Here is a 26,204-nt window from a genome sequence, read left to right on the forward strand (position 1 = left end):
AAAGCAATCAACCATGCGTGCCTAACAAAACACGGTGAGTTACGTCAGTGGAGTCTTCTTTGCTTCACTGTAATTTTTTCCCAGTGAACCTCCAGGATTGCATCTAATTACCACTGAGCTCTCTCATCTTCTAGTCGCATGCATGATTCCATTGCCAGAGACACTACATTACATCTATTCAGAGCAAATGGCCCCATACCTCCCACTTCAACCTAATTTATAGGAATGAGTGAGCACATGACATCACGGACGAGTACAATTAACGCATGGACAGATACATGGATACATCAGAACATACTGTATGTGATACGCCAAATATTTTGCAATGTTTTTATTTGGGGGACTTTAAGGAATCTGGTGCTATTCACAAACTTAAAAGCACATAAAAATATCAACTCTGATCCAAACATGAATGTGACGTGCGTGCATACATTTCTACCTTCAGTACTGTACTCCACATTTGCAAATTTAACCACTCACAAAATTGTCAGGAAGTCCCGATTCTAAAAAAAATAAACCAACTTTGCTAAATATACAGCCTATACAGCTGAATTCTGAAATCAATCGATAGGATAATGCAGATGAAGGAAAAAGGGAAAAAAAAGACCAAAATTACTTGATGGCTGCAAATGAGAAGGCCCTGCAATGTGCTGATTCCTACCCAAATATCTGATGATTTTGTAAATATTGGATTCAAAGAAGAATCAACAGAATGTCCAGGTCATGTGTGAGTTTGGCAGTGTCCACATTTTAACTGTGCATAAGTTCACAAGGCTGAAAGTTTCCTGTGATTGTTTTATGAACATCCAAAACTGATGGGGTTTGTGAGTAATCTATGTGGAGTATCAAATCCCAAACCCCTTTCAATTTTGGCAATAATGAAATTGGGTTTGATCTATACCATTTGTTATCAATGTCTCATAAAAACAAAAGCATCATGAGGGAGTAAGGTAAAATATTCCTTTTCCATTTTTCAAAAAATCACAATCCTGGCTAAAACTATGTTGTGTACATCTCCTAGGATAATAAGAAAAAAAAATGTCACTTAGTATTTTCTTGTGCAGTGAACAAAACAAAAATACTTGTAGTAATCTCACAGTTCACACTGAAATGAGACTCTAGGCTGTGAGCACCTGTGACAAATTAAACCAGTCACAGTTTAAATTCCTTCATCTAGTACTCAATATATCTACAGTGTATACACTTCCTCCAGCAACAAAAAGTTGATAAACATGACCAGAACGTCTTCCATTGGCTAATCTATGATGACATGTAATCAAGAATGCGATCATAAACTTTCGGCAGCCATTAATGTTTACAAAGTGTCATGCTCTCTGGCTGCCTGTGGGGCTGGGTTTTTTTTTAGCTCACACAGCCAATTCCAAGTTACAGTTGATGTGCAGATCAATAAATATGGCAGCAATGATCACTGAGTAAGCTGGGAGGCTCTAGAAAGGCTGCATGGATTTCACAATACTGCATTATTACACTAATAATATTCTATTCATGAAATATTTGCATAACAAGTTGTGACAAATCATGATATACACACTGGAGAGATAGGTTGCGCACGCATAAAGAAAGATGAATTTAAGTTTCCTGGTTCAATAATCTACAATCTTCCTGTAGCAATGGGCTGTTCAGGTGATGGTTGTCTAGAATTATTAAAGAGACTAGAGACATGAAATACTTTGTGGCATGGCAATGTCTGTAAATGTTCATGCACAAATATTTTGGCATTCCTTTAAAAAAAGAGTACAAGCATAGTCTCAATTGCTTAAATACAAACACACACACACACACACACACACACAAAGTCTTCCACTGTAACAGTATTAAGACTGTTCCTCTGGATTCAGTTCTTTCATATCTAATTTAGATAGCAGCGATAAACTTTCAAAAAAAAATGTTGCCATATCATTTGGGAACTTTTTCATCAAACTTGAACCAATCTTAACCATGCACATGACTTGTGCTGACCTTTATGGTTTTATATTAGAGTGCTGCAAGTTAAAAACAAGAATGCAAGTCAAGGTAAATATGCCAATGATCAGTGGATTAAAGGACACTTTTTCCTTTGATGTGTGTGTGTGTACAACTGCATATGTGTGCACTTGCACGATCCATTGCAACATACTATTAAGGAAGCAATATCCTCGTACTGTGCATTCCACCCATTACCGTGGGCAATTCCCTGAAATATTTAATGAGAGCTGGCAATGGAGACATTAGGAGCGTTTACGGATGGACATCAAAAGGCCCGCCACTGGAGGGCAGCGTAATCATCGTTAAAAATAGTACCTGTAAGCCGTTGCTGCTGGCACAATTCTGATAAGTTGTCATTTTGGTTTATGGCACAATCAAGTACCGAGCAAGTTGGCAGTGTTTCAAATTCAAACATAAACATGTAGATACAAAAACAATAACAACATCTGATCTGTGAATGCATAGGGGATACACAAGCAATGAGAGGTAAAACTCCTCAAAATGAAATTACTTAGCACTTCAAAATGAGATGATGCATGCAGATGGTGATGTATCACAACGATTCTACACATCTCATCTCATCTTCCCTTCCAACAACAGACAAAAGAACAGATTCAGTGACTTTTGTTGTTGTCTTTGCTACCATGTATACATTACAAATAAGCTGCTCTACTACTGTGTATGCTGCCATGGACCCTCTCATTATAACACACCCAACACCATGTACTCACTAAGTCAATGATGCATGTCAATTGCAATGTGTGGCAAAATTGAAGGAAAAAGTTAGAATGTGAAAAACTTGCTGTTGCTGATATCCTTCAATTCACAGGATGAGAACAAAGCTGCATTATCACATCACAACAATCCCAACTCCCCCCCCCCCCCCCCCCCCCCTTTGATCTGCAAGCGTTGAAAATTAACATCATGGTACACTGTATACACTGGGCTTCAGAATTTGATTAATTCTACTCATAAAAGAAAATGAAGCTCAGAGCAACATAAAAAAGCATGTTTCTCCTCTTCCCAATGACTGTGTGTGATGTAAAGTTTATCTTCGATGGCAAGTCAGTCTTTAATGCAGTGGTGATGCGTGCACAATGCTTGTAAGAACCGGCATACACAGGGTGCAATGACGCCGGCTCTTCATTCGAGGAGCATGACCCACTAAGAATTATGCTAAATCTTGGAGGGGCTCACACTTATCCAGCAGGCACCAACGCATAGGATAACAGGAATTCAGTGCACTGACACGGTATGAAGTGCCAAGGGGGTGAAATCTTGCACTGCTCTGTTACCTAGAGTACCCAGTTCACACTGAACTCTTAATGGCACCAAAAAATGGTATAAATTTTGTAAAGGAAACTGATGTCAAGTTCCAACCTTGAATAGAGAATCGTATAGAGAGGCTCTCTCTCTGTACCCACGAACAGAATACAACAAACAAAACCCTATATATTATGAAGCATTCATTTTGGGTAACATTTGATCTGATCTGGAGGCACGGATGAAAAAGCTGTCCACACTTTCTTCCTAGGATTCTTCAATTGTGCTACTGATACCACAAGGCAAAGTGATACAATGACTCAAAACACTATTGACTGTGTCATGAATTGTGTAGTTTAGTCTATCACCTACAACTGTAGACTAGGATTTGATGCAATTACAACATAATACATAGATAATGCAGGGCTGCACAATAACCCATTTTTTTTTTTTTCTACTGGTTCGACCTGTCTGACAGACCAGTAGGTACCCAATTTTCTATGTTTTACTAGTCCATTCCTGAAAAAAGCTACTGGTCCAACAGTGATTTTTACTGGTCGGGGATCATCGGACCAGTGCCAGTGTGCAGTGTTGGATAATGGTATCACAGATTTTTAAAAACATACTGCTTCTGATTTCATTCTCCCTTGCCTAGCAATAAAAGAAAAATGGTTTCAAGACTTTAAAATGTCTTTACAAACTACAAAATGATTAGAAATGTACACTACCTTGGAAAACTCAAAACTGAAAACCAAAAGGATACTATCACATTCTAGGATTTGAGCATAAATAAAAGGAAACAATCAATTTTCATGAAATAAAGAGTTTGTTTAATCAAAAGTAGGTAGATTTACAATCATTGTTTCAAATATTGGACAAAATAGTGCCTTTGTGGTTCTGATTTTTTGAATTTTACTGAAAATGGAAATAATTTCAATTGACACCATAATGTAGAGGAGATCATGCTCTACAATGTGATACCAATGACTCAATATCCCCAAAATTGTGATACCGACCTACTATTTCTCAGCTGCCCAAATTCCCTTTCCTGTCTCACACCTACCATTAGAATGTTGAGCTAGGTGTATCTGTCATTCTATATCCCAGTAATAAAAAACAAAACAAAACAAGAATTTCCATCATCTATGAAACTAGGGCAAGCACTATGATCCAGATTTTGTACCCCTCTCTCACCTCTCCCCTGTTTTGCCTTTCACTTTCTCTCCATCTCCTTTTCCATCTCTTCTCTTTCTATCTCAAACTCTCCTTTCAGTACACACACGCACACACACACACACACACACACACAAACACACACACACACACACACACACACACACACACAAACTCCTGACTTCCTATCCCATCTACACACTTTCTCTTCATCTTCTACTGCCTTCCTTTAATTCAGTCTCTCCGTAATATCAATCTTTTATCATGCTATTTAACACTTCATGGGCTTACCCATTTAAAGTTTCATGGCTAAATAATGCCCTGAGAGATAAAAACTGGACTGCACCGTGTTATCCAATCTGTTAGGCCTACAGTGTACACTTGCACTCCACATTAAAAATATGCTGATTTGCAATTGATCCTCAAAGTTGTTAAAAATGCAGCTTGATTTTAAAGGTATCAACTAAAATGCCAATGATCAGCCAGCTAGTTGGTGCTTACAATGTACCTGCTACAGCTCAAAATATCCAATGCATCTTTGTAATAACCATAAATGGATACATAACTGAAGTGTTCAAATTAACTTCTACAGTGGTCTAATGGCCAGTCTACATACCTCTGTACATATCTTAAAAAAAAATACTGATGAACAGTAATTTAACATACTTTTAAGGGCAAAACCTGAGTTCAAAAAAAAAATGAGTTCAATAAAAAGATATTAGTTGGCTGGTCTGCATGGATTTCTTGACCTTAAGTAAACATGGGATATTGTGTATAACTGTCATACACAGAGCATATAGAAAAAGTTATCCACTTTCGAGGGCTACCAATTATTTCATAATTATCAGCTATAAAGAGCACAGTGTTGGTTGTGAAGGGAAGGGGAGCTCTTCCTCTTTCCATTGATACCAAATTATGTTCACAATTGTCATGCATGACTGAGCACATGAACTTTAATGACAAAAATGACAAATTGCACTTTTTCCAAGTTTGCGTATTATTGTGAAGGAATAATGCATATCATATCTCATTGCATGGATGAGATCTGTCAATGAAAGTTGCCAAATAGGCCAGCCCATACAAATGCAGGTTTGTGTTTAGGGTTTGAGTTTAGGTTTTCTCCTAACGTTTTATGGTCCGTAACCTTCAACATGGCCTTTTGTCCGATAACTTGGTTGCTCCCACAGAGGCCAACCCACCCAGTCCATTTTTCTCTGGTCATATTCAACACATAACTCCCAGTGACAACCATGTCTTGAATATGAAGAGAGTAAAATGGATAATGGTTTATCAACAACGTGGCAATGTTGAAGGTTATGAACAATAAGACGTTAGAAGAAACCCTTAACATGAATCTGCAGTAGTGCAGGCTGGCGTGATGATTTGACCACTTTCATTGACAGATCTCATCCATGCAGTGAGACATGCATTGCTCCTTCACAATAACACGCAAACTTGGAAAAAGTGCAATTTGTCATTGTTGTCTTTAAAGTTCATTGCTCAGTCATGCATGACGTTGTCAACATAATTAGGTATCAATGGAAAGAGGAAGAGTGTGTCTTTCCTCACATGTCAACAATTTTCCCACCTTGGAGAAACATTCTGACCATGACACACAAATACAAGTCAACTTGCAAAGTTTGCAAAATTAAACCATCCAAGATGATATGATAAGGCATACGATACATAATACAGTATTCATACAGTTTTGTATCTCTGCCAATGATGTCGAATGTAGACATCAACAAACACCCTGATCCCCCCTCCCCCCCCCCAAAAAAAAAGTAACATGTGTACCTGTATACATTTAACACATAAGTTTCGAGGTGTCAAATAGTTATTTACCCCAGCTGCAAAACACATTCTTAATGATGCATCTCTGCACCTGAGGCAAGTAAATGTAAAGAGTACAGAGGGACAAATACGCCTTAAATTGTTTGGCAGTGTCAAGAGTTAATCTGATATAGAGATAATGAAGCCGTGGCACAGTAGACAGAGTCAAAAACACAGGGCGCAGTGTTTCAAAATTGGATTCACATTTAGATTCTGAGGTCTCAAAACTCTCCCTCACAACCGACTTGGGCCTCTACCCACACAACCGTGGCTTCATCAATGCTCAGCGGCGCTCTTCAATTTGATCACATTTGCTTTTGTGCGGCGTCTCGAAATCTCTCACTTTTTCTGCCATTTATTGATATAAGCTGTGCGGGGCATTGGAAAGTCTGCCCGAGACTAGCTAATTTGTTTCCAGTCCGTTTCACTTTGCATCAATTTGGCCCCGCGAACGACAATCACGCTGCGGCCACCCGATGTGATGCCACCACCGTCACGGTGAATAATCCACGAGAGATTCATAAATAAGAAACGGCAGCACACATCTCTTGCATGATGAAAACCAAGCCTGGTGAGTAATCCCAAGTACTATGGACAAAGAATGTAACTTCCATTCTCTGCTTGACATTTCTCCTAACTGCCCATGTCAACATGAATATGCTGCCTTCACATTACAAATATGTTCTTACATGAGGTAATTCATTTCTGGTACACCTTATTAAAAAAAAAAATATCTATAATTCAAGATGATTTATCTTTGAAAACAAAACTTGCACCCTTATCACACTAATAATGATGTAAAAAGTGACAACAGTCCAAAAAAAATTTTTTTTTTTTATATTCGAATCAAGGCTCTGACTAAGTACCGGTTAGTTGAGTGAAAATACTTTGAGTGCTTACTGTATTATATGGAGAAACATGATTGAAGCACATGAATGCCTTAGGACATCTTGCTTGCCATTTTAGTGAAGTCACAATGATATGTTACTGTAGCAGACAAGGTGAGTATCCAAAAAAAAAAATATTCAAAAAAACTCAATAAAGACAGCTGAATTAGATGGTTGACTTTGATGAACCAGCACACTGTAATACCACAGACAGGAAGAAAAGACCATATTTATGAGAATTCCACCAAATTCATAGACACTAAAATTTTAATGGCTACTTGGCTGGTACCAATAAGAACTAGAAAAGCACTCTGAGAGCGCAGACCTCCGCCAAGCAGCTACATTGTACTTTCCACCGACGATCTTGCTCTTCCCAAAGAGATTTTTCTCCTCTCCACCACTGGGGAAAAGCTCTTTGGGCTCTTCCATAGAAATCATCCAGTGATTTCCACCCATAGGTATGTACATGCTGAAAAATCGCCCGATTTCCCAATATAGAATCCTTTGTTGCGTCATAAACCCTCAGCTGCGAGGCGCACCTCGCCCTAGCAGAAATACTAGAGCACGCACTTTAGTGTGTGTTTGAAAACCTCAAAAATGCGCAGCTTGAACTCCCAAGTTCATTGACCCTACCTGTCAAAATATCAAAAATCCTTCATAAATTCCCCCCCCCCAAAAAAAAAAAAACCACCTCGGATCACTACCAAAATTTAATCATTTGTTACTTGTGTCATTTTCAACCTTCCCTGTAAGTTTCATCCAAATCCGTTCACTACTTTTTGAGTTATTTTGCACTCGCACAAACAAACAAACCAACAAACAAACGGTAATGCAAACATAACCTCCTCCCTTAGCGGAGGTAATAATGTGACGTATCCCACCCATATATACAAATGATCCACTGTGGCAGCAATCAATCAGGTTCCTTTGGTAATGGTATTAGTAATGTACCCAATTAGATTGCAGCACGCATGAATTGTAACTAACTCATTTGCAATATTTTTCTCTCTTTCTGTACAAAGTTTAGTAACTGTGCACAGTATAATGATGGCTTATTTTCCAAATATTTAGAAAAAGGCAGTACCTTCGAGTAAAATATAAGATAACTGTAATTTGACTAAATTTCATTATATATCATAGATTCGAAGACAACTGTACATACAGGTAATTCATAGTAATGGATTAGACCATGGAATGTGTATGAATTGCCCATTTGATAATATAATAGATCACATACTTTCCATCAACTGTTACAGTATTTCAGCTTTCTGCCTGATGTTATTCAGATTGGGCTTATGTGAAGTTTCTTATAATATTCTTTTATGATGATGACGAAATCTCCATTTAATTGGTATAAAGCATATTCTCATTTGAACTCCAGACAACTGATTACAAATTATGGAGAGAAAAACAAAACACTATGCATTGCCAAGAGATTAAGCTTGAAATAATACACCTCGTCAAGTAAAAAAAAAAAAGGCGATGCTTACAATTTTGTCATTATCTTGCAGGGTGCTGCAAAGGATGGGTTATCGCCACATTTTCAGGATGTACCGTATGTATGACACCACCACCTCATTACAACCTACACGCGTGGCTGCTGATCTTCCAAATTTGAATTTTTTTTTTTTTTGTAGCAGCAACACCAAAAACTGTTTATTGATTCAACGTCTGCACTGAGTGCCGTCGCGTGAGCGTCAGGTTATACATTATCACTGATTGGCTTCACTTCACGCCAGCTCGTTCGGCAGACCGTCCCTTCACGGGCTGTGTATTTATACAATGCCTCCAATTCATTCATTAGCGGGTTCATGAAAGCACGATCAGGACTCTGCAATCGGTTGATAGAAGTGCCTCCACCGCCCCCCCCCCCAATTCCGCTACAGGATCATATGCGAGAGCAGAGTGGCTTGATCAACCCAACAAAAGTGCAAAATCAGATTCCTGTCTAATTATACTCCTGTCTGGTCGATGCACAATGCTCTGGACAGCAGGGTGTTGACACGTTGTCTATTAATATGACAGGAAGGCAATCAAGAAATGGCTCTCTCAGCTACCATTGATACACTAATTATGTTTGGCTTGTTTTGCTTGTTCACTTCTGTCTCATAATTCATGAATTCACACTACTATTTATACATGGCACATTCCTACTTCATTCTCATGTCTATATTAAAACACTGACATATTGAGAGATGGCTAAAAAGTCTTACAAGGAGTGCCAATTTCTTTACATCTTTTTCCATTTCACACAGCTGGTAATTTGCAAGCCTACACAACCACCATTTGCCATCAAACCTTTTATTTCAAGATGACACATATATTCATAATTTTTGCCATGGAATTTGTCTAATGCAAGCTTAACCCATAAATAGTGATTCAGTACCGTGAATTGAGTGAATTTCAAGCACTCATCCTTGTTTCTTTTGAATTTTTTAGGGCATCTTCCACTGTAAAAGAAAAAAAAAATGGGCAGTTCCAGCGTTACGGACATTACATTTCAGACAAAATTTGCAACTTCAAAAGGTCATTAAGATAACAAAATGTTTTCATTCTGAACTCATACAATGGAATCACTCACATATGAGGCTAAATCATAAACAGTGAAAATTTCAATCCATTTCACCACATTATATGGCACTTACTGCATAAAATGTTGGCCGTTACGGACATTACATTTTTTGGACATGACTTTTTGCATGCCTATACAATCATTGAAAAGTCTGTGAGTTTAAGCACATAATTAGACCAATGTAGGAATAAATTGAAAGGTAAAGAAATGTTTAAAGAAAATAAAATCAAATTTAGTGAAATAGATGGCACATGTACCTCCTAGAGCTATAATTGTGGCGTTACGGACATTACATTCTAAGCGTTACGGACATTACAGATTTGTCCACTTTCATTAAGTGGCAGGAGTCACATGCAAGTATTAATATTTTTTATCCTTTTCACTTGGATGGTAATCAATACACATTTGACAATGTTGCCATAGCCCTTTCATGAGATCTTTTATTTCAGGAGTTGCCAATTTGAGGACTATTTGTTCAGTATGGACCTCTACTTTAACAATTTGTTGACTTTTCTATCATATTGGAATTTAATCAACTTATTTAATGCCTGCAATACAGTTGTGATCTATAAATAACATATAGATCAGCCTTTTGACTTTCTATTATGATATTCAAACTTTTAATTACTCAAAATGTAATTTTAAAGAAATGTTACGGACATTACACTTTTTATTCACATCTACATAGCCATCACTGAGCATAACTCTGCACGAATAAACAACTTTTGATTTGATAAAAACTAATGCATAATCAAAATAAAATAAAATAATGGTTCAACAAATGCTCAGTATGTATTTTTACACTATGAATGTTTAGTTTTACTTTCTTTTATTCCCCTACAGTTTGTTGAAGTACAACAGTCTTTTCCCCGGTCAGAAAAGTCTGTTTTGGAAAATATTGTTTATTCTGCTTCCATATCACCTTGGAAGCTAGAAAGGTGTTCTTGACCAATTGTTGGAGAGGGTCTAATACCATGATTCCATGCTGTTCTAAAAATGGCTCTCCTTCACTACACTCAAAGAAATATTTATGGATCCTTGTCTTTTTAGAAATTTCATAATCGATGGACTATCCTCATTACATAAAGTCCAACCTCACTTATCCAGCAATCATTTTTCTGGATTGCTCTATTATTCAGATATGGACTGGCACATGATTTTCTTTGCATGATTCGGTGCAAAATATGACGAAAAGTATGTAACACTTTTTTATTCTTTACAAAGTAATTGTGATTCAGGACAGCGTTAATCGCTATGGTACATTATATTTCTACCAACCAAAATACTGTTGCTAGAAGGAATAATGAGGAAGTGTATTTCATTCACATTCCATTTGATGTCCACATTATTGAATAATAAAACATGACATTTTCATGTAAACTATAATATTGAATAGTCAATTAATAATATCCTACACAATTTACTTACAAGTGTCATGCGTGAGCATATCTCCCTTATCCAGCAATATCATTTTATCCAGAGGGCTACCGTTCACGACATGGTTAGATATTGAGGTTGGAATGTATTTCCTTAACAGACAAGTCAGACCACAACTGACCATATTGTGTAAAAGGCCTTGTCCAGAGATGTTTTTGACTATTTCTCTTCTTTAACAAGTTCTTGCCATCATAGTATGATTACTCAACTTGATATGCTGTTGCTGTAAGATAGCTTGCATCCATGTACCCGTATTTCATGGTAGAAATAAGTAGACACAAGAAATAAGATTGTAGAGGAATGCAGAAGATTAGTCAAAACCTTGCTGAAACACTGCACTTGTTGCTGAGTAAAGTCCCAAATCAATTTTCATGCAAGGGCTAGGGCATTCATTGTGATAGATATCAATATTGTAGGGTAGAATCCAAACTATTCCTAGCAATCATAATTTTATGTAGCAAATACTTTTGCCACAAATGTGTAATGTCCGTAACGCACTGGTTATGTAATGTCCGTAACGCTTTTTAAAAAGAATTATGCAGGTTCCCGAAAAACTGTGTGGATATATTGGGTGATATCACATTTTAGCTTTGCGTTTGAATTTAGAACAAAATTAGACAAACACACAGTGTGTTACAAGAACTTTTACATCTAAAATGTTACGGACATTACACTTTGTAAGAGGTGGAAATTCAAAAAATTGAAATGCTCATCTTTTAAGAATTATTTTTTTTTCGATACCAAGAAGGATGATGTAAAAATGAGTCATCAGCTTTATCATAGCATAAAAATGTTTGCCTGAAAGTCATTTTATAGGGAAAATTTCTACTTCAGAAGAATTGTATGCAAATTATACTGAATTTTTCTGCAATGTCTCAGAAAAAACACATGATTTCAATACCTAAAAAATTATATTTTTTCCAAATTGTACCAAATTTTTTCATCATATCAGTTTGATATGACCCTTAGTGAATACTTTCCAGGGTAAAACAAAGTTGTTTCTTGACTTTCATTTTTCCACCCTCGGGTAACATTTTTCAAGGAATTGCCCAAATATAAAAATAAAAAATTGACCACTTCCGTGATACAAGTGGTGTGCTTTATGGGTGTATTGATCTTCTGGTCCTAATTGTTGTTCTGTTACAGAGGACTACCACTGCTAGAGTAAACTTGAAATATTGAGAAGTCTTTTTGCAGCCAGAGTCTGGGGTCTAGGTAATGCAAGCTCAAGGGGTCTAGATGCTCTCTGGTAATCATAGCCCAAGCGTTGTTTCTACAGATTTCTCAACAATTTGACTGCAGTGAATGAGCCGTGTTCTAAGAAGTACGATTTTCAGTCAGAGCTGAGATTATTTGTTGGTTTGCAGACACAAAAATGCAGTGATTTGCTTGCAAGAGTCTTATTTTCAGCATGCCATCTGTCTCTGGTATGATGCTAAGAAGCATTTGTGTTCACTTTTCAAGGATGTCGTGCAAATATTATAGCATGTCATGTAGACACCCTAACACCCCTTGTTGACTGCCCTGTACAAATATGTGTATCAAAATAAAGTCTAGTCTGATGGTTTCAAGTAGGGTGTGCATCAAAAAAACAGCAACAACAGAGACTCCAACTCTCCCGTTTTCGACGAGAGATCTCCCGCCGAAAACACATTTTTGCAAAATCTCCCGTTCTCCCGCTTATGATTTAATTTCTCCCGTCCTGGCTCTTTGTCTCCTGTTGGAAAGGATTTCTTACTTATTGCTATCGTATGTTGAAAAAATAAGCCTTAGATAGCACCAGAGAGCATCTAGAACCCTGGGAATTTCGCGCTTCGCACACATCAACTTGGAATCTCCCGTTTGCGAAGGGTTTCAGGTGGGAGAATCTCCAGATCAGAAGGTGCTTTGGGTTGGAGTCTCTGTAACAACAACAAAAGTGTTGAAATCTGTGGCCTATATTGAGTGGTTTCCAATTGATGTACATTACACTCTCTCCATCTCACTCTCCTCCGTGTCACACCATAATGAATGGCCCAGAAAACAAAAAATCAATTTTCATAATTGGCCGGTGGTATCTCCTATGAAAGTACCAGCCCAAGCCAGACCCCTCTCATGAAATTAAGCGATACCACGATGCATTATACCATGTTTCACAGACCTGTCTCTACAAAGCCATGTTGTCATTGGTCGTCTCACATCACATTCTCTTCTATTCCCTGCTGTTCTGGGTCTCTTGAAAATCATGATGTGTATCTTTTAATATCATGCTGTCCCCTCTTGTAAAAAATCAAAACACTCTGTCCCTGGGAGTTGGAGTTTTTACTAAAAATGTAAGTCGATCTCAAAAGCTATGATCAACTTTAAATCATTGAATCCTGTGTGTGTGTGTGTTTTCAATAACTTCTTAATGAAATCAAAAATTTTGGAGACTTTTTTATGCAGCCATTGATATACAAAATAAGATAAGAGACAGAGGAATTTGTCTACAAATTTCGATAACAATTTCAAGTAGATTCTGAAAATATTAAATAAAACTGAACAGGTAAACCAGTGGCATACCATGATTTCAAGTCGATTTTAACTTTTACAATCAAATTTAAAATTCTTTGTAAAACAACTCCCTGATAGGATGTAATTGGAGGCCCCATGTGAGAGAATCGGGACCCACAATGTTAAAAAAAAATAATAATAAAAATTAAAAGAGCCCACTGTACTTCTCACAAAGATATGGGTTCAAATGTGGTGAAGTGGTCCGCCCCATGATACACACTGGAAATTGGCAGGAGATACTGACCCCTCGTGGGTCCATCCTTGGTCACAAGCAATAGTCAGAAAAAAGTATCAACCATGCAGGCATATTGTGCCATATGAAAAAAAAAGATTAGAGAAGAGGGAGAAGATGAAGCAGAAGAAGTAGAAGAAGAAGAAGTAGAAGTAAAGTAGAAGCAGAAGAAGAAGTAGAGGTAGAAGTAGAAGTAGAAGTAGAAGTAGAAGTAGAAGTAGAAGTAGAAGTAGAAGTAGAAGTAGAAACAGAAGCAGAAAAAGTAGAAGTAGAAGTAGAAGTAAAGTAGAAGCAGAAGAAGAAGAAGAAGTAGAAGTAGAAGTAGAAGTAGAAGTAGAAGTAGAAGTAGAAGTAGAAGTAGAAGAAGAAGAAAAAAATTACCTTTTCTGTGCATCCAACTCAGTGATGTACGTCTGATGGTTGTCGGGGGAAACCGACGTGCTCCTCCCAAGCTTCAGATTTGTAAGTGGAGTAAAAAGCGACATTGCTCCTCCTGCCCTTCAAGCCAATATGGATCTGCTACCTGTCATAAGCATAAAAAGTTATCGTTAACATCACTTACATATATGGATCAGCTTTAACATAGCTAGCAATTATAAGATCTTCTCCTTCTTTCCCTAATTTTTCAATACTGTCTGCTTGTTACTACCATTAGCTTCATTTTACACCATCCAATTAATTATCTGTTTTGGTGATTAGAAGTTTACTTTTAATCCAACAGGTAGTTCTTTTTTCGTCACTGGTTTGTTATACAGGGAGATAGGTGTGTCCAACGTTAAACTCAGTGAGGGAAATCACCACACTGCAGAAGAAATAGGGTTAAAATAAACACACACAACTCAGTAGTGGTTTTCCTAGAAACTTTAGACATTCTTACAATGCAAAAGGGAAGGGGGTCCTCGGTCCTCCGTTGTAAAGATATGTTGCTAAGAACCAACTGCAATGTATGTACTGACAACTATCATAGAGAAAAAACAAAACTTCTGATGCTAAACAATATCAGTGGTACAACAATATGAAACACTTCTTTTAAGAATTGAACTTCCTATCATCACAAAAGTTCAATACACAATGCATATTTCCTATAAGTACGATTAATGATAATTGATTCATCTTATTCTAAAGAAGTACTTTTGGGGTTGAGTTAATGAAGTGACTGAAAAATACAATGTAAAGCAAATGACAAAAACAATATGTTGCAGACTGTGCTAAACCAGAGTACAATGTATCTGCACAGCGAAAAGATGAGAACTCCTACACTGATTATATATGAGTCGGTAGTAGATGGGGTATTGTTTTCAAAATTATAGCGTCAGGACAGAAAATCTACAACTGTTAACAATTCATCAATTGTAAATGTGAATAAAACGGTGATGTCAAGAACAGTAATCAAATCAAGATATCAAGATTTAAACCACTAATAATCATATGCTAATTGTTGACAATAAAACATAGTGTAATAATGGTGAACAATCCCCTTTTACAGTATGCTCTCTACCCAGTATTTAAGCTCATCTTTTACAAAAAGTAATCTGATGGGTGGCATTACAAACATTCTTCCTTTTCATGAATGATAACCACAAATGTCACAGATATGAGTAACTTCTTTTATTTCGTAAATTTCTTGAGCTGACATGACACTTGTTAATGTGTCATGCTTCTTTTTTTTTTGAATGGCACAGAAGTTGATTTTTATGAAAATGATATTGATCACTAGAGTATGAATGGGCTAACAAATTGTATGACAAAGCCACAAGGCCAAGTTAGGAAAGAAAAAAGTTTCTTGTCAAGGTTTCAGGGGGATGCATGATGCAGGAGGTCTTTACTTATAAATCTGATATCTTATTTTTTTTCCCTGACTTGAAGCTGACTGCATTGTAAATTCGCAGGTTAGCCCAAGGTGCTAACGTAGTTAAATGGTGAAGGAAGTTATTTGCATCTTCAAATGCAATGTGGCAAATAGACCTTTGTATCATGCAAATGATATCCTTTTCATTTTAGGTATTTCTATCACAAAGTATTCGAGTTATTCTATCACAGTAGTTGTGCTAGCTTTTTCATGAATAATCTACAGATAGGTGAAGTCCCAAACACAGCACAACAAAGATAAGTACACACTTTGAATTCTTTTCAAATAGCGCAACATGACGTATGGATTTTCCATTGGAAATCCCTTTGGCATTCACAAAAGGCTTTGTTTAATGAAAAAAAAAAAAAGAATGAGTAACATAATCCCCTCTTTGAAAGCATTAAAAGAAGAGCAAAGTTCCTGTTACACATTTTGAAGCAACATCAAGCATTACACTGTGCATCCTTTTTTGATTTAGTCTTGCAATATAATTTCGGTTGAGAGAACAAGAAACAAACGAAACAAGCAAACATTGAAGAGATTGGGTTTGGAACTTTTATATCTAGTCACAATAACAGTTTCAAATTGTGTGACACAAAATATGGAATATCTCATGTGAAAGAAAAGATTAATACTTACAATTTTAAAGACAGACAGAAATCCTCAAACAAAACCCAGAAAATATCCTTCTCTTGATTAGAAATGTAAAACCACACATAAACTGGCTCCACTGAGATTTTCCTTCTCTTTCACTGATTGCACTGGAAGTTACTTGTTGCTACCCTCCAGCGATGGTGGGAAAACAAAACTCTCCTCCGCTGCATCTGAAGTCGAGTGCAGTGAGAGCGTGTCATGTGGTGCCTGCATCACCAATTGAGGTGCAGGATGTCTGACGCTGTACGACATCCTCGCATCACACGCTCGCTCCCTCATTCTCTCTCTCTCTCTCCCCCCTCTTTCCCTTCCTCATCTACCTCATGAGTACAGTGGATCCTCATGCATGATTAAATGCAGCAAAACTGGTTGTGTATGTGTGTGTGTGTGAGTTAGAGGGGGGGGGGGGGCGTGTGTTATCTTGCTAACACATCATGCATATTCATCAATAAGAGCGACCCCCTATGATGCTGGCAGTGCTGTGGACAACCTGTGGCTGCCATGCATAATCATATGAGACCACACTCATGGGGGGAGATGACGGATACAGCTCTAGGGAATTCTCTCTTGGCTGACAACTCGTGCATATTCATGAGTAGAATCTTCCCTCCCCCCCCCCCCCCCCCCCCCCATGCCTGCTGTCATGCATAAGGTATACGACAAGCTGGCTCTTTGCTAATGAGTTGATGTAAATGGTTGGGGAAAATATTGTGTGTGGAGAATGATCTTACATAGCTTGAAATGTTGCACATCTTTTGCCATATTAGTTTATTTGTCTTTAACACATGAGTATTTGTTATGTCTTTCCTGTTGCAGATGATATGAATCAAACATTAGTTCTTATGTAATGCTTGTCTAGAATAAGCACTTAAACAAAATAAATGGAAATTCATAAACTCTAAAACGTCTGAGAGTATAAACTAATTTAATTAAGTAGCACAGACTTATTAAGTGGCAGATTGTTGAACAGAGGCAACAGAAATGAATCTTACAGTACTTTCATTTCTTTAGCATCATTACATTATGACTACCTGGGGGTGTTTCATAAAGCTGTTCTTAAAGTTACAAACGACTTTAGAATGAATGGTGATCAGTTCTTGTGCTGAATTATTGAAATTCTGATCAGTAAAGCACATCAGAACTGATCAACAGTCGTTCTTAAGTCATTTGTAACTTTAAGAGCAGTTTTATGAAACACCCCCAGGGTCCCGTTTCACTAAACTTGTTACCAGTGACAACTGCCACATTTCTGTGACAAATTTGCTCTTAGGCAATCAGATGCAAGGATTTCAGTAGTTTATAAGGCTTTCAGTAGCTTATAACAACTATGGCAACTTCACACTGATAACAAGTTTTAGGAAACGGGGCCCAGGTCTGATGGAAGGAAACATACAGAATGTTCCACCGTAAGAATCATAATGTTATTAACCCATCGAGGACGAATTGATTTTGCTATTACACATTTCCCATAGACACCTGTCCAAGTATACTCATGACTAGATTTCATAGGGTTAAGGGACCTAAAACCAATGATCTGAAACTAGAATTTCATTCCGTGAGGTTACAATATTGTGCACATTCACAGACACCTCAGGTTACTGAATAGTTGTACAACTGCATGGATTGGTCACATTCCTCTGAGAATCAACATACCTTCAAGTATAATAATTCCCTGGCAGCCATTTTTGCAGCATCACCAACTAGCCCAAAGCAAGCTAGTTGTGACAAGGCGTGCTTTTAGTTAAAGGACAAGTTCACCTTCATAAACATAAGGATTGAGAGAATGCAACAATATTAGTAGAACACATCAGTGAAAGTTTGAGGAAAATTGGACAATCGATGCAAAAGTTATGAATTTTTAAAATTTTTGTGTTGGAACCGCTGGATGAGGAGACTACTACAGCTTGTGAGTCATATGCGTACAACAGTATAAAGAAAATGTAAAAGAAAATTCAACATATTTTCACTTTTTTCGCATAATAAAAGAGCTCTTGACTTGCCTCTTTCTAATGGCAGGGGGAATAATATTGCCCATAACATTTGTCGGTAACGAGTCAGGGTAATGTGTACTTTTTTCAAAAGATGGAATTTTGTGAAATTCTCTTTATATTTTCCTTATATTGTTGTACGCAAGTTATTCATACACTGCAGTAGTCTTCTCATCCAGCGGTTGCTGCACAAAAATTTTAAAAATTCATAACTTTTGAACGGATTGTCTGATTTTCCTCAAACTTTCAATGATGTGTTCTACTAATATTGCTACATTCTCTCAATCCTTATGTTTATAAAGGTGAACTTGTCCTTTAAAGGCACATGGTCCTGATGGTTCAGTCAAATGCGTACACGGGGTGCATGGCACAAGTTTCCTACAGAGACCTACGCTATCGACTCCTCTTTAGCGCTTACGCTGCGACCCATTTCCCCAGAGTCCGAAGAAGTCCGATCCACTGTAGTCAGTGGTCCGATCACAGTTCGGCTCATTATTTGGCTGAGGGGGACGACAGCTTTAGCAAACTTCTTTTGTGATGCCATAATAAGAAGCACATATGCACGCCCCCTGGCATTACTACAGACTGCGTGATGTGCAGAGAAGACAACAAAGGCAACGTTACCCAGCAATACCTACGCGTTTTACTCTTGATGACAGCTCAACTTCGGCAAATCGTCGTATCAATGCTAATGGTGATCGGCAGTATCATCAACAGCGCCCTCTACACTACCAGGACTATGCGCCTTCAACATGCAGCACACTCTAGGGTATTCACAATGTTATGCAACATGCACTTGGTTGCACTTTGTGCGTGTTACACCATTGTAAATACTCCGCACCTCCACAAACACACTCTCAGCTGTGTATTATTTGTATATTTATTGCATCTGCTAAAGCAACAACAAGGATGTTTGCTGCTGATTATTTTTTTTTTACAACATGTGTATACTTTAATAACCTTATAATATTACTATGAATGCCACCACACAACCATTATTATGTCAACTTAAATACAGAGGAGACAATAAACTCTTTATTCACAATATATGAAGTCTGTTTAAGGGTTTAAAATGGAACCTCCCAAACTCAGTTACACTGTATGCAATAAACAAAAAGAAAAAAAAAACCCAGATTGATAGCATAACAGTTATGACACAAGTAATATTGATAACAAAATTACATTGCAATGGATATGAATGAAGAGCTTCCTACATATTCCATGGAAGGAGATACGAATGCATACTTTTCAGGCGAAATACATGTGTCAAACGTGAACAAGTAGTTTTCAGGCACGAGATTATGCATCAGCACTGCTCAAAGGAGTGACAACCTTTTACTGTACAAGTGGATATTTTCATATGACTATTTTTTTGCACTAAGCCGGGTAACAAGAGTTTCGTGTCTTTTTAATTCCTCTGAATTTAAGACAGAAACTTTTGGAACATATGGCAAGCAAAAGTATTCGCATGCTTTCATTTTCACGCTTGTTTCTGGTGGCACGAAACGCGTGAAAATGTCAACACCGTAAAAATTTCCATGTTTACAGTACATGGTTGGAAATCCATGATATTTGTTCTGGGGGTCTTTTTTTGTGAGGCACGAGTAAATGCTTGTCAGGTGTGTGAACGTGAGAAAGACCCCTACGGCACAAGTCTCATGCCTTCTCTTAGAAAGCCAAATACAGGACACTTGGTAAGCCGGAGTCTCCTCAGTAACATGCAGGCCTGTCGAGTCCTTATACATGTATTACAGCAGGGTATTTCCAACTGGAATAGAGTCCACATATACCCCAGATCTAGCTAAAGGGTTTATATCGGCTGAAAGTATGCCAAATGCAAAATCCGCAAGAATTAGCTTTTGCAGCATACAGTGTACCGGTAAGTTGATCAATGGAGAATGGACAATAATTCCCATTTCATCAAAATAAGACCCTAGATAAGCATTTATACCATGTTTGAGCATAAGCGACTTTGCAGGGCTTAGGACAGAGAAATGTGTTTTTGCCTCCTACTACTAGAGGGGGCTGTAAAATTACATGCAACATTAATACTAAGTGTCACAAGTGGACTGACAGATGCTCTTCTCTAATGAGGTTATTTGCATGAAGTTTTTTTTACAATATCAATTCATATGTTTAACCCATAGAGGACGAGTCCCGAGTATACTCGGGCTGAGTATACTTGGGCAGGTGTCTGTGGGAAATTATGCATGTTGTAGCAAAATTTGTCTAAGCTCAACGGGTTAACATATGTATGTATGATGAATACTACAGTTGTAGGAATCTTGGGCTGCTCCCAGTGAAGCCAATGTTGGGGATAAGTGTGGAAAGAAGAGGCAGTCAATGAAGGAGACATAGCAGTAGCACAGTGGTGCTGTCTCCCTATCTACAGTGTATGGTCATATGGTGATAGGGGCTGTCACCCCAGCTTTTTTTTTTTTATATTCAACAGATAATGTTTGATAGTAGTTAGTGAAATCTCTTTACAAGTAATTGTGGCTGTTTGTTGGTGCTTTCTACAGTGACAGTAAGTCACTAAGAAATGTATTGGTTATTGCTTAGAACACATGGTTATTGCTATTGCTTGCAAATTGCATGAGATGAAATACTTTTGTACTCCAAGGCAATTTGAATCTTATTTTGAATAACTTGAATAGTCATACAGTAACTCTCCGCTGGATCACAAACATTGCTCTAGTGCTCTGGCTATTGATTAACTTGGTATTTTAATATTTGAAGGGTTTTCCCACAAATAATGACCCACTGGTTGAAGTACAGACAGGAGGGTGTTCCATGACAAGCTCTGAGACAAAGGAGACTTGACCTGCACTATGTTCCTGGATGCTGAGGGGACATTGCAGTGACATCTGTTGAGACATTGACTCCTTCATACGTGAATAGGACTCGACTCGATATGACAGAAATAAATGTGACTGCACCTGCACTTGCGTAAAGGAGACCCATTTCATTATTGTTACAATATTGTAGGGGCAGCACAACACCACAAGGTAAATACATCCCAATCAAATAAAGACACTAAAGCCAGGAAGCCTCTGAGCAAACGACAACCTACAATTTGTATGTTTACCATCTTTTCTTTTATAGTTTGCTGTATGAATGAAAGGCATAGAATGATACACAATTAGTATAAAGCATTTAGAGTTCATATCATAAAGCTTCTTCCATTTTGTTCTTGAGTGAATTAACACCTGTCAATACTTAGATTTGGAGGATATTTTGGTACACAGTAGTTCCATTTCATTCCCATTATAAGAGGTGGAGATGGGACCAATTCTGTGACACTCATCTACACTTGATGGGAATCGAATCGCACCCAAGTCATTTCAATTGCAAGGCAGACACACTACCAACATGCCAACTGAGCCACTAAATATGTAGACACTGACAGTGTGATGCACACACGTCTACAGTATGTGACTGGACGATGTAGGTTACATGCAGTTTCTTCAAGTTATCCCTAGAAGTATTTACCCATGCCACCAAGAGGATTGCTCTGTAATTTGACACATTAGAATACACCTAGGCTACTAACCGCAGCAGCGACCCCATACGGACAAATACTTACCGTTACTGTGTTACAGAGTATCTTTCTGATGTTTATCTTGAATGAATTGATTATCTGATTAATGTGAGCGTATATAGGTCTAACAGTCTCCTAGATATAGTGAGCCTTGTAGGAACGGGTGCGCGTTTACATGACTAATTTCGCATGCCATGGACCATTTGAATGAATTGGAAACCATGCACTTTAGGTATATCCCACAGCATGGCATACACGCCGTTCGGCGTTAAATGCTCACGAAGGGCAACTACCACAACCAACAACGAGGCTCGGGTCATGCGGGCATCTCCACCCAACTTATCGCTGTCATACTCATGTGAATACCTGGAAACACATGAGCTATAGACACTAGTCTATACCATATGATATATTTTCCGCGGTTACTTACCGTATTCCCACAATGCACGGTCATCTGAGGCATCGAACGCTATTTCTTTCAGGCATGTATCTGTGAAATCTCATTCCCACGACGGCTTCACAAGCATCAGCGTAAACTCAATGCCAGCCCTGCCCAGTCTACCGGCCTGGCAATACCAATGTAGCGCCACTTACCCACATACGGTGCAGTCAGCTCATTAACGAGCTTGCCGAGTGTATGGGTACGTGCATTACGCAATGTCTGGGCCACGAAAAGTTCCCACAACCAATATTCCCAATTTTGCACCAGCGCCACTTACGTTGAGAGAGTATTAAGTCTGTAGAGGAATTTGCGTCGATCTATCTATCAATCAGTATTTTTTTTTTAAATCTTCCTCCTCCTTATATATCCTCTTCTATGTTTTTTTCTTCTTCTTTCTCTTTATATATGCCTCATGTCTCTTTCTTCTAGCTTGCAGATACATGGCACTAGAAAGCGTGCAAGGTATTAGTCGTTGCCGCTAAACGCTCTGACATAATAATGAAGGAATGTGTGTACTAAGCAATTCCATGCATTATCAAGTTGGGTTAGATACAATGGAATAATATCAGAAAAACAAGAGTTATGATGGTTCTTCGGAAGTGGACTTGGAACATGAAAGTCAGTAAATTTTGATTTGCTTACACGCTCTTAAGAAGTATTGTTACTTTTTATAGATTTTAAAAAGGCTTTTGATACGATAAATCATGATATTCTTCTATGTAAACTGGCTCATTATGGTATTCGTGGAATTCCACTTCAATGGTTTGCTGATTATCTGTCCAACAGATCTCAACTGCTATCTTATAGAGGAATGGTCTCGACACCGAAGACTATAACTTGTGGTGTCCCGCAAGGGTCAGTTTTGGGGGCTACACTCTTTTTGATATTTATAAATGATTTGCCACGCTCTTGCTCTTTCTTTACATTCAGATTGTTGGCTGACGACTCAAATATTTTTCATACTTATGCTGCTCGCCAAAAAGAAATAGATGTGAATGAAGTAAATGAAAACCTGCACAAAGTTCAAACTTGGTGCAATGCCAATGAAATTACAATCAATTTAAATAAAACAAATTGTATGGTAATAAGAAGAAAACGCCAGATAGTTGCGATGAGGGGTGCAATAAAACTATCTGACACAGACATTGATGAAGTGAGTGCTGCATCCTTCATCGGAACTCAGATTGACTGTCATCTTACTTGGAAACCTCACATTCAATTGGTAAATAAATGTGTTCGAAGGAAAGTAGGTGTATTGTATAAATTAAGACAGTATATGTTCCGCATTCTTGTGATTTTGTATAAATCTTTTATACAACCACACATATTATATGGTATTGAGGTATGGGGCAGTACTTATAAATCTCACCTAAATTGTATACATATTTCTCAAAAAATGGCTCTGAGAGCTATAACATTTTCGACTTTACGAACGCATTCAGAGCCATTGTTCCAACGATTCAAACTTCTAGATGTTGTTAGGTTACATAAGTTTTCAGTTTTAACATTTATGTACGATCTCTGCAATGGAACTTTTCCGCACCCACTGTATGAATATTGCCAAATTGTGCATCATACCTACAGGACAAGAACAAATGAAAAAAGAATGTTGTACTTACCAAAATCTAGAACCACACAGGGACAATTTTCGATTTCTTACTTAGGACCAAAACTTTGGAACACATTGCCACGAGAAATGCGTGAACAAAGCAAAAGATCTACATTTCGTAAATGCCTTGTAGATTTCCTACTCTGATAGATATTATACAGTAGCAAGTATGATTAGTTTTCTGTGTTAGAAAATGAATGATGTACATTGTATAAATATTAACAGCCATTTCAACTAACCATGAAATAATTTTTTCTTTTGTGTTTAGCTTTTTAGTATGAAGATCAAGGTGACCAATCTCGACTAGCACTTGTGCTAACTTTTGGTTCCCTTGTTAACAACAACTTTGTAGAATTATGCTACACGTATCATATTTAAATATAAATCTCAAATGTCATCCTTTAATTATGTATTGTAAAGGAGTGATAAGTATTTTTTTCACATATGTATGTAATTATACAATAATGTTATGATTGAAAATGTGCATGCTCAATTGTTGTTGCTAATAAAAACTTCAAACTTCAAACTTCAAACTTCATATTTGTTGGGCTTCAGTTTGTAATGTTCCATTCCATGCTTTGATGAATAATGTTATGATAAATGATTGTTCTCATGAGCATCCGTCCTTACTGCGTACCGAATTCGCATATCTAATATTGATAAATTTGCATATTAGTCTGGTATGCATGAAGGTCATGAAGATGTTTCGAACTGCAGTATTTATTGATAATACTCTGTCTCATTAGGTTTTCTCTCACATTTTTTTTTTTTTTTTACAGAGACACGAGGTGCTTGATAGTTTGTTGACCCCTGGAGGAATAAATCACCGTGAGTGGCTTTATCTATATCATCAGTTAGGCCCCTTATAGGGTAGCCTCTTAAGTGTTAGACACAAGTTAGGCTGCGAGTCTCGCGAAATAGGCATATGACGCATCACCTACTAATACACATGTACTGTGTTTCGCACGGCCATAAACACGAACAGGATCTTAGTGTTCGCGATGGCAACACTTTTAGTACGCTGAATATACCAATCTTACCAGCTTTTAATAGTAAGAGCAACTGAATATCTTATTTTCCCGATTTTAATTGTATTGATTTTCAGCCAAAGTGTAGATGCGCATATACAGATTGAGTGAGGGTGGATATACGTGGAGGAAGGCTACAACGGAAGGGGGGGGGGGGGGGAGAGAGGCTGCAATCCCCATTAACCCTCTCCCCTCCTCACAGTTGTGCATGGCCATGACCACGAACATCTTTCTGGTGAACGTCAAGAGTTTGACACCAACGAGTCATAAGCAGCCCACGACTCATATAGCCCATGAGCTATAGACACTGGGCAAATCGCGTTAACGGCCCATGAGTCTCACATGATACTACACATCAAATAAGGCCCACGAGTCCAACGCTATGTGGGCAAACAATGCCCACGAGTTCGACACTGAACAAAAAAGGCCCCTAAAACTGACACATTGAGCCCCGTGGTGCCTTTCTTCCCCGCAATGTCAAACACGTGGGTCTAGTTTGCCTGTATCAGTGTCGAACCAGTGGGCCTTTTTTGCCTATAGCGTCGAGCTCACAAATTTTGACTTGTGGGCTTGATGATTAATCATGGACCTTTTTTTCCAATGTCGAACTCCATGGCTGTACGACTTGTTTGTGTCGTTCTCATGGGATGACCCCGTTTCATTCTTTACACGTATTGATAATTATCTCTGTTCCTTTCAGGTTTCAATGCATGCATGGGTGTATGCCAGATTCCCAAACTATATTACGTTCTATTTGACCATAAAACGCCTGTTGGACGTGACGTGAAAGTTATCGTTATGAGAAAGTCTAAAGACAGAATAACACAATGTCTGCTTTTGTCCTAGGAGAACAAAAAGTTTTCCGGTTTACCTTTCCTCAATATAATAAAACATGGATATAGGCCTACATGTTATATCTGTGTCCCGATACTAAAAAGCAAGCTATATTGCGATATATATATTAAAAAACTCTACTATCTCCATCCATGGAATTTTCGCAGAAAGCAACAAGATGGTAAAAAACAATGAAAATGGGTAAACAGTATAAGCAGGAAACTCTGCAACCTACTTTATATTGCATTTTTCATGGCAGGGCTGTTTCAGAAGTTTCTATGTTGAGAGTGAATGAATGAATGAGAGTAACGCTACAGACCTTGGCTGCACATTATGATAAAAGC

The 26,204-nt window shown here is 37.8% G+C and overlaps 1 protein-coding gene across 1 annotated transcript in view; it reads right to left on the reverse strand.

Annotated features, from left to right (window-relative positions):
• Positions 1-22,638, reverse strand: part of LOC139712416 (WD repeat-containing protein 89-like) — a 79,986-nt gene extending 57,348 nt beyond the window's left edge. The window contains exons 1-2 of the mRNA XM_071624237.1: positions 22,378-22,638; positions 14,297-14,438 (exon numbers count right to left, since the gene is read on the reverse strand). Of these exons, the coding sequence (XP_071480338.1) occupies positions 14,297-14,400 (104 nt within the window). The 5' untranslated portion in view covers positions 14,401-14,438; positions 22,378-22,638. The remainder of the gene's footprint in view (positions 1-14,296; positions 14,439-22,377) is intronic.
• Positions 22,639-26,204: the final 3,566 nt, after the last annotated feature.

The sequence above is a fragment of the Diadema antillarum genome, unplaced genomic scaffold (assembly GCF_040938485.1).
Source record: "Diadema antillarum isolate AM-2024a unplaced genomic scaffold, OU_Dant_1.0 seq00001803_RagTag, whole genome shotgun sequence".
Lineage (NCBI taxonomy): Eukaryota > Metazoa > Echinodermata > Echinoidea > Diadematoida > Diadematidae > Diadema > Diadema antillarum.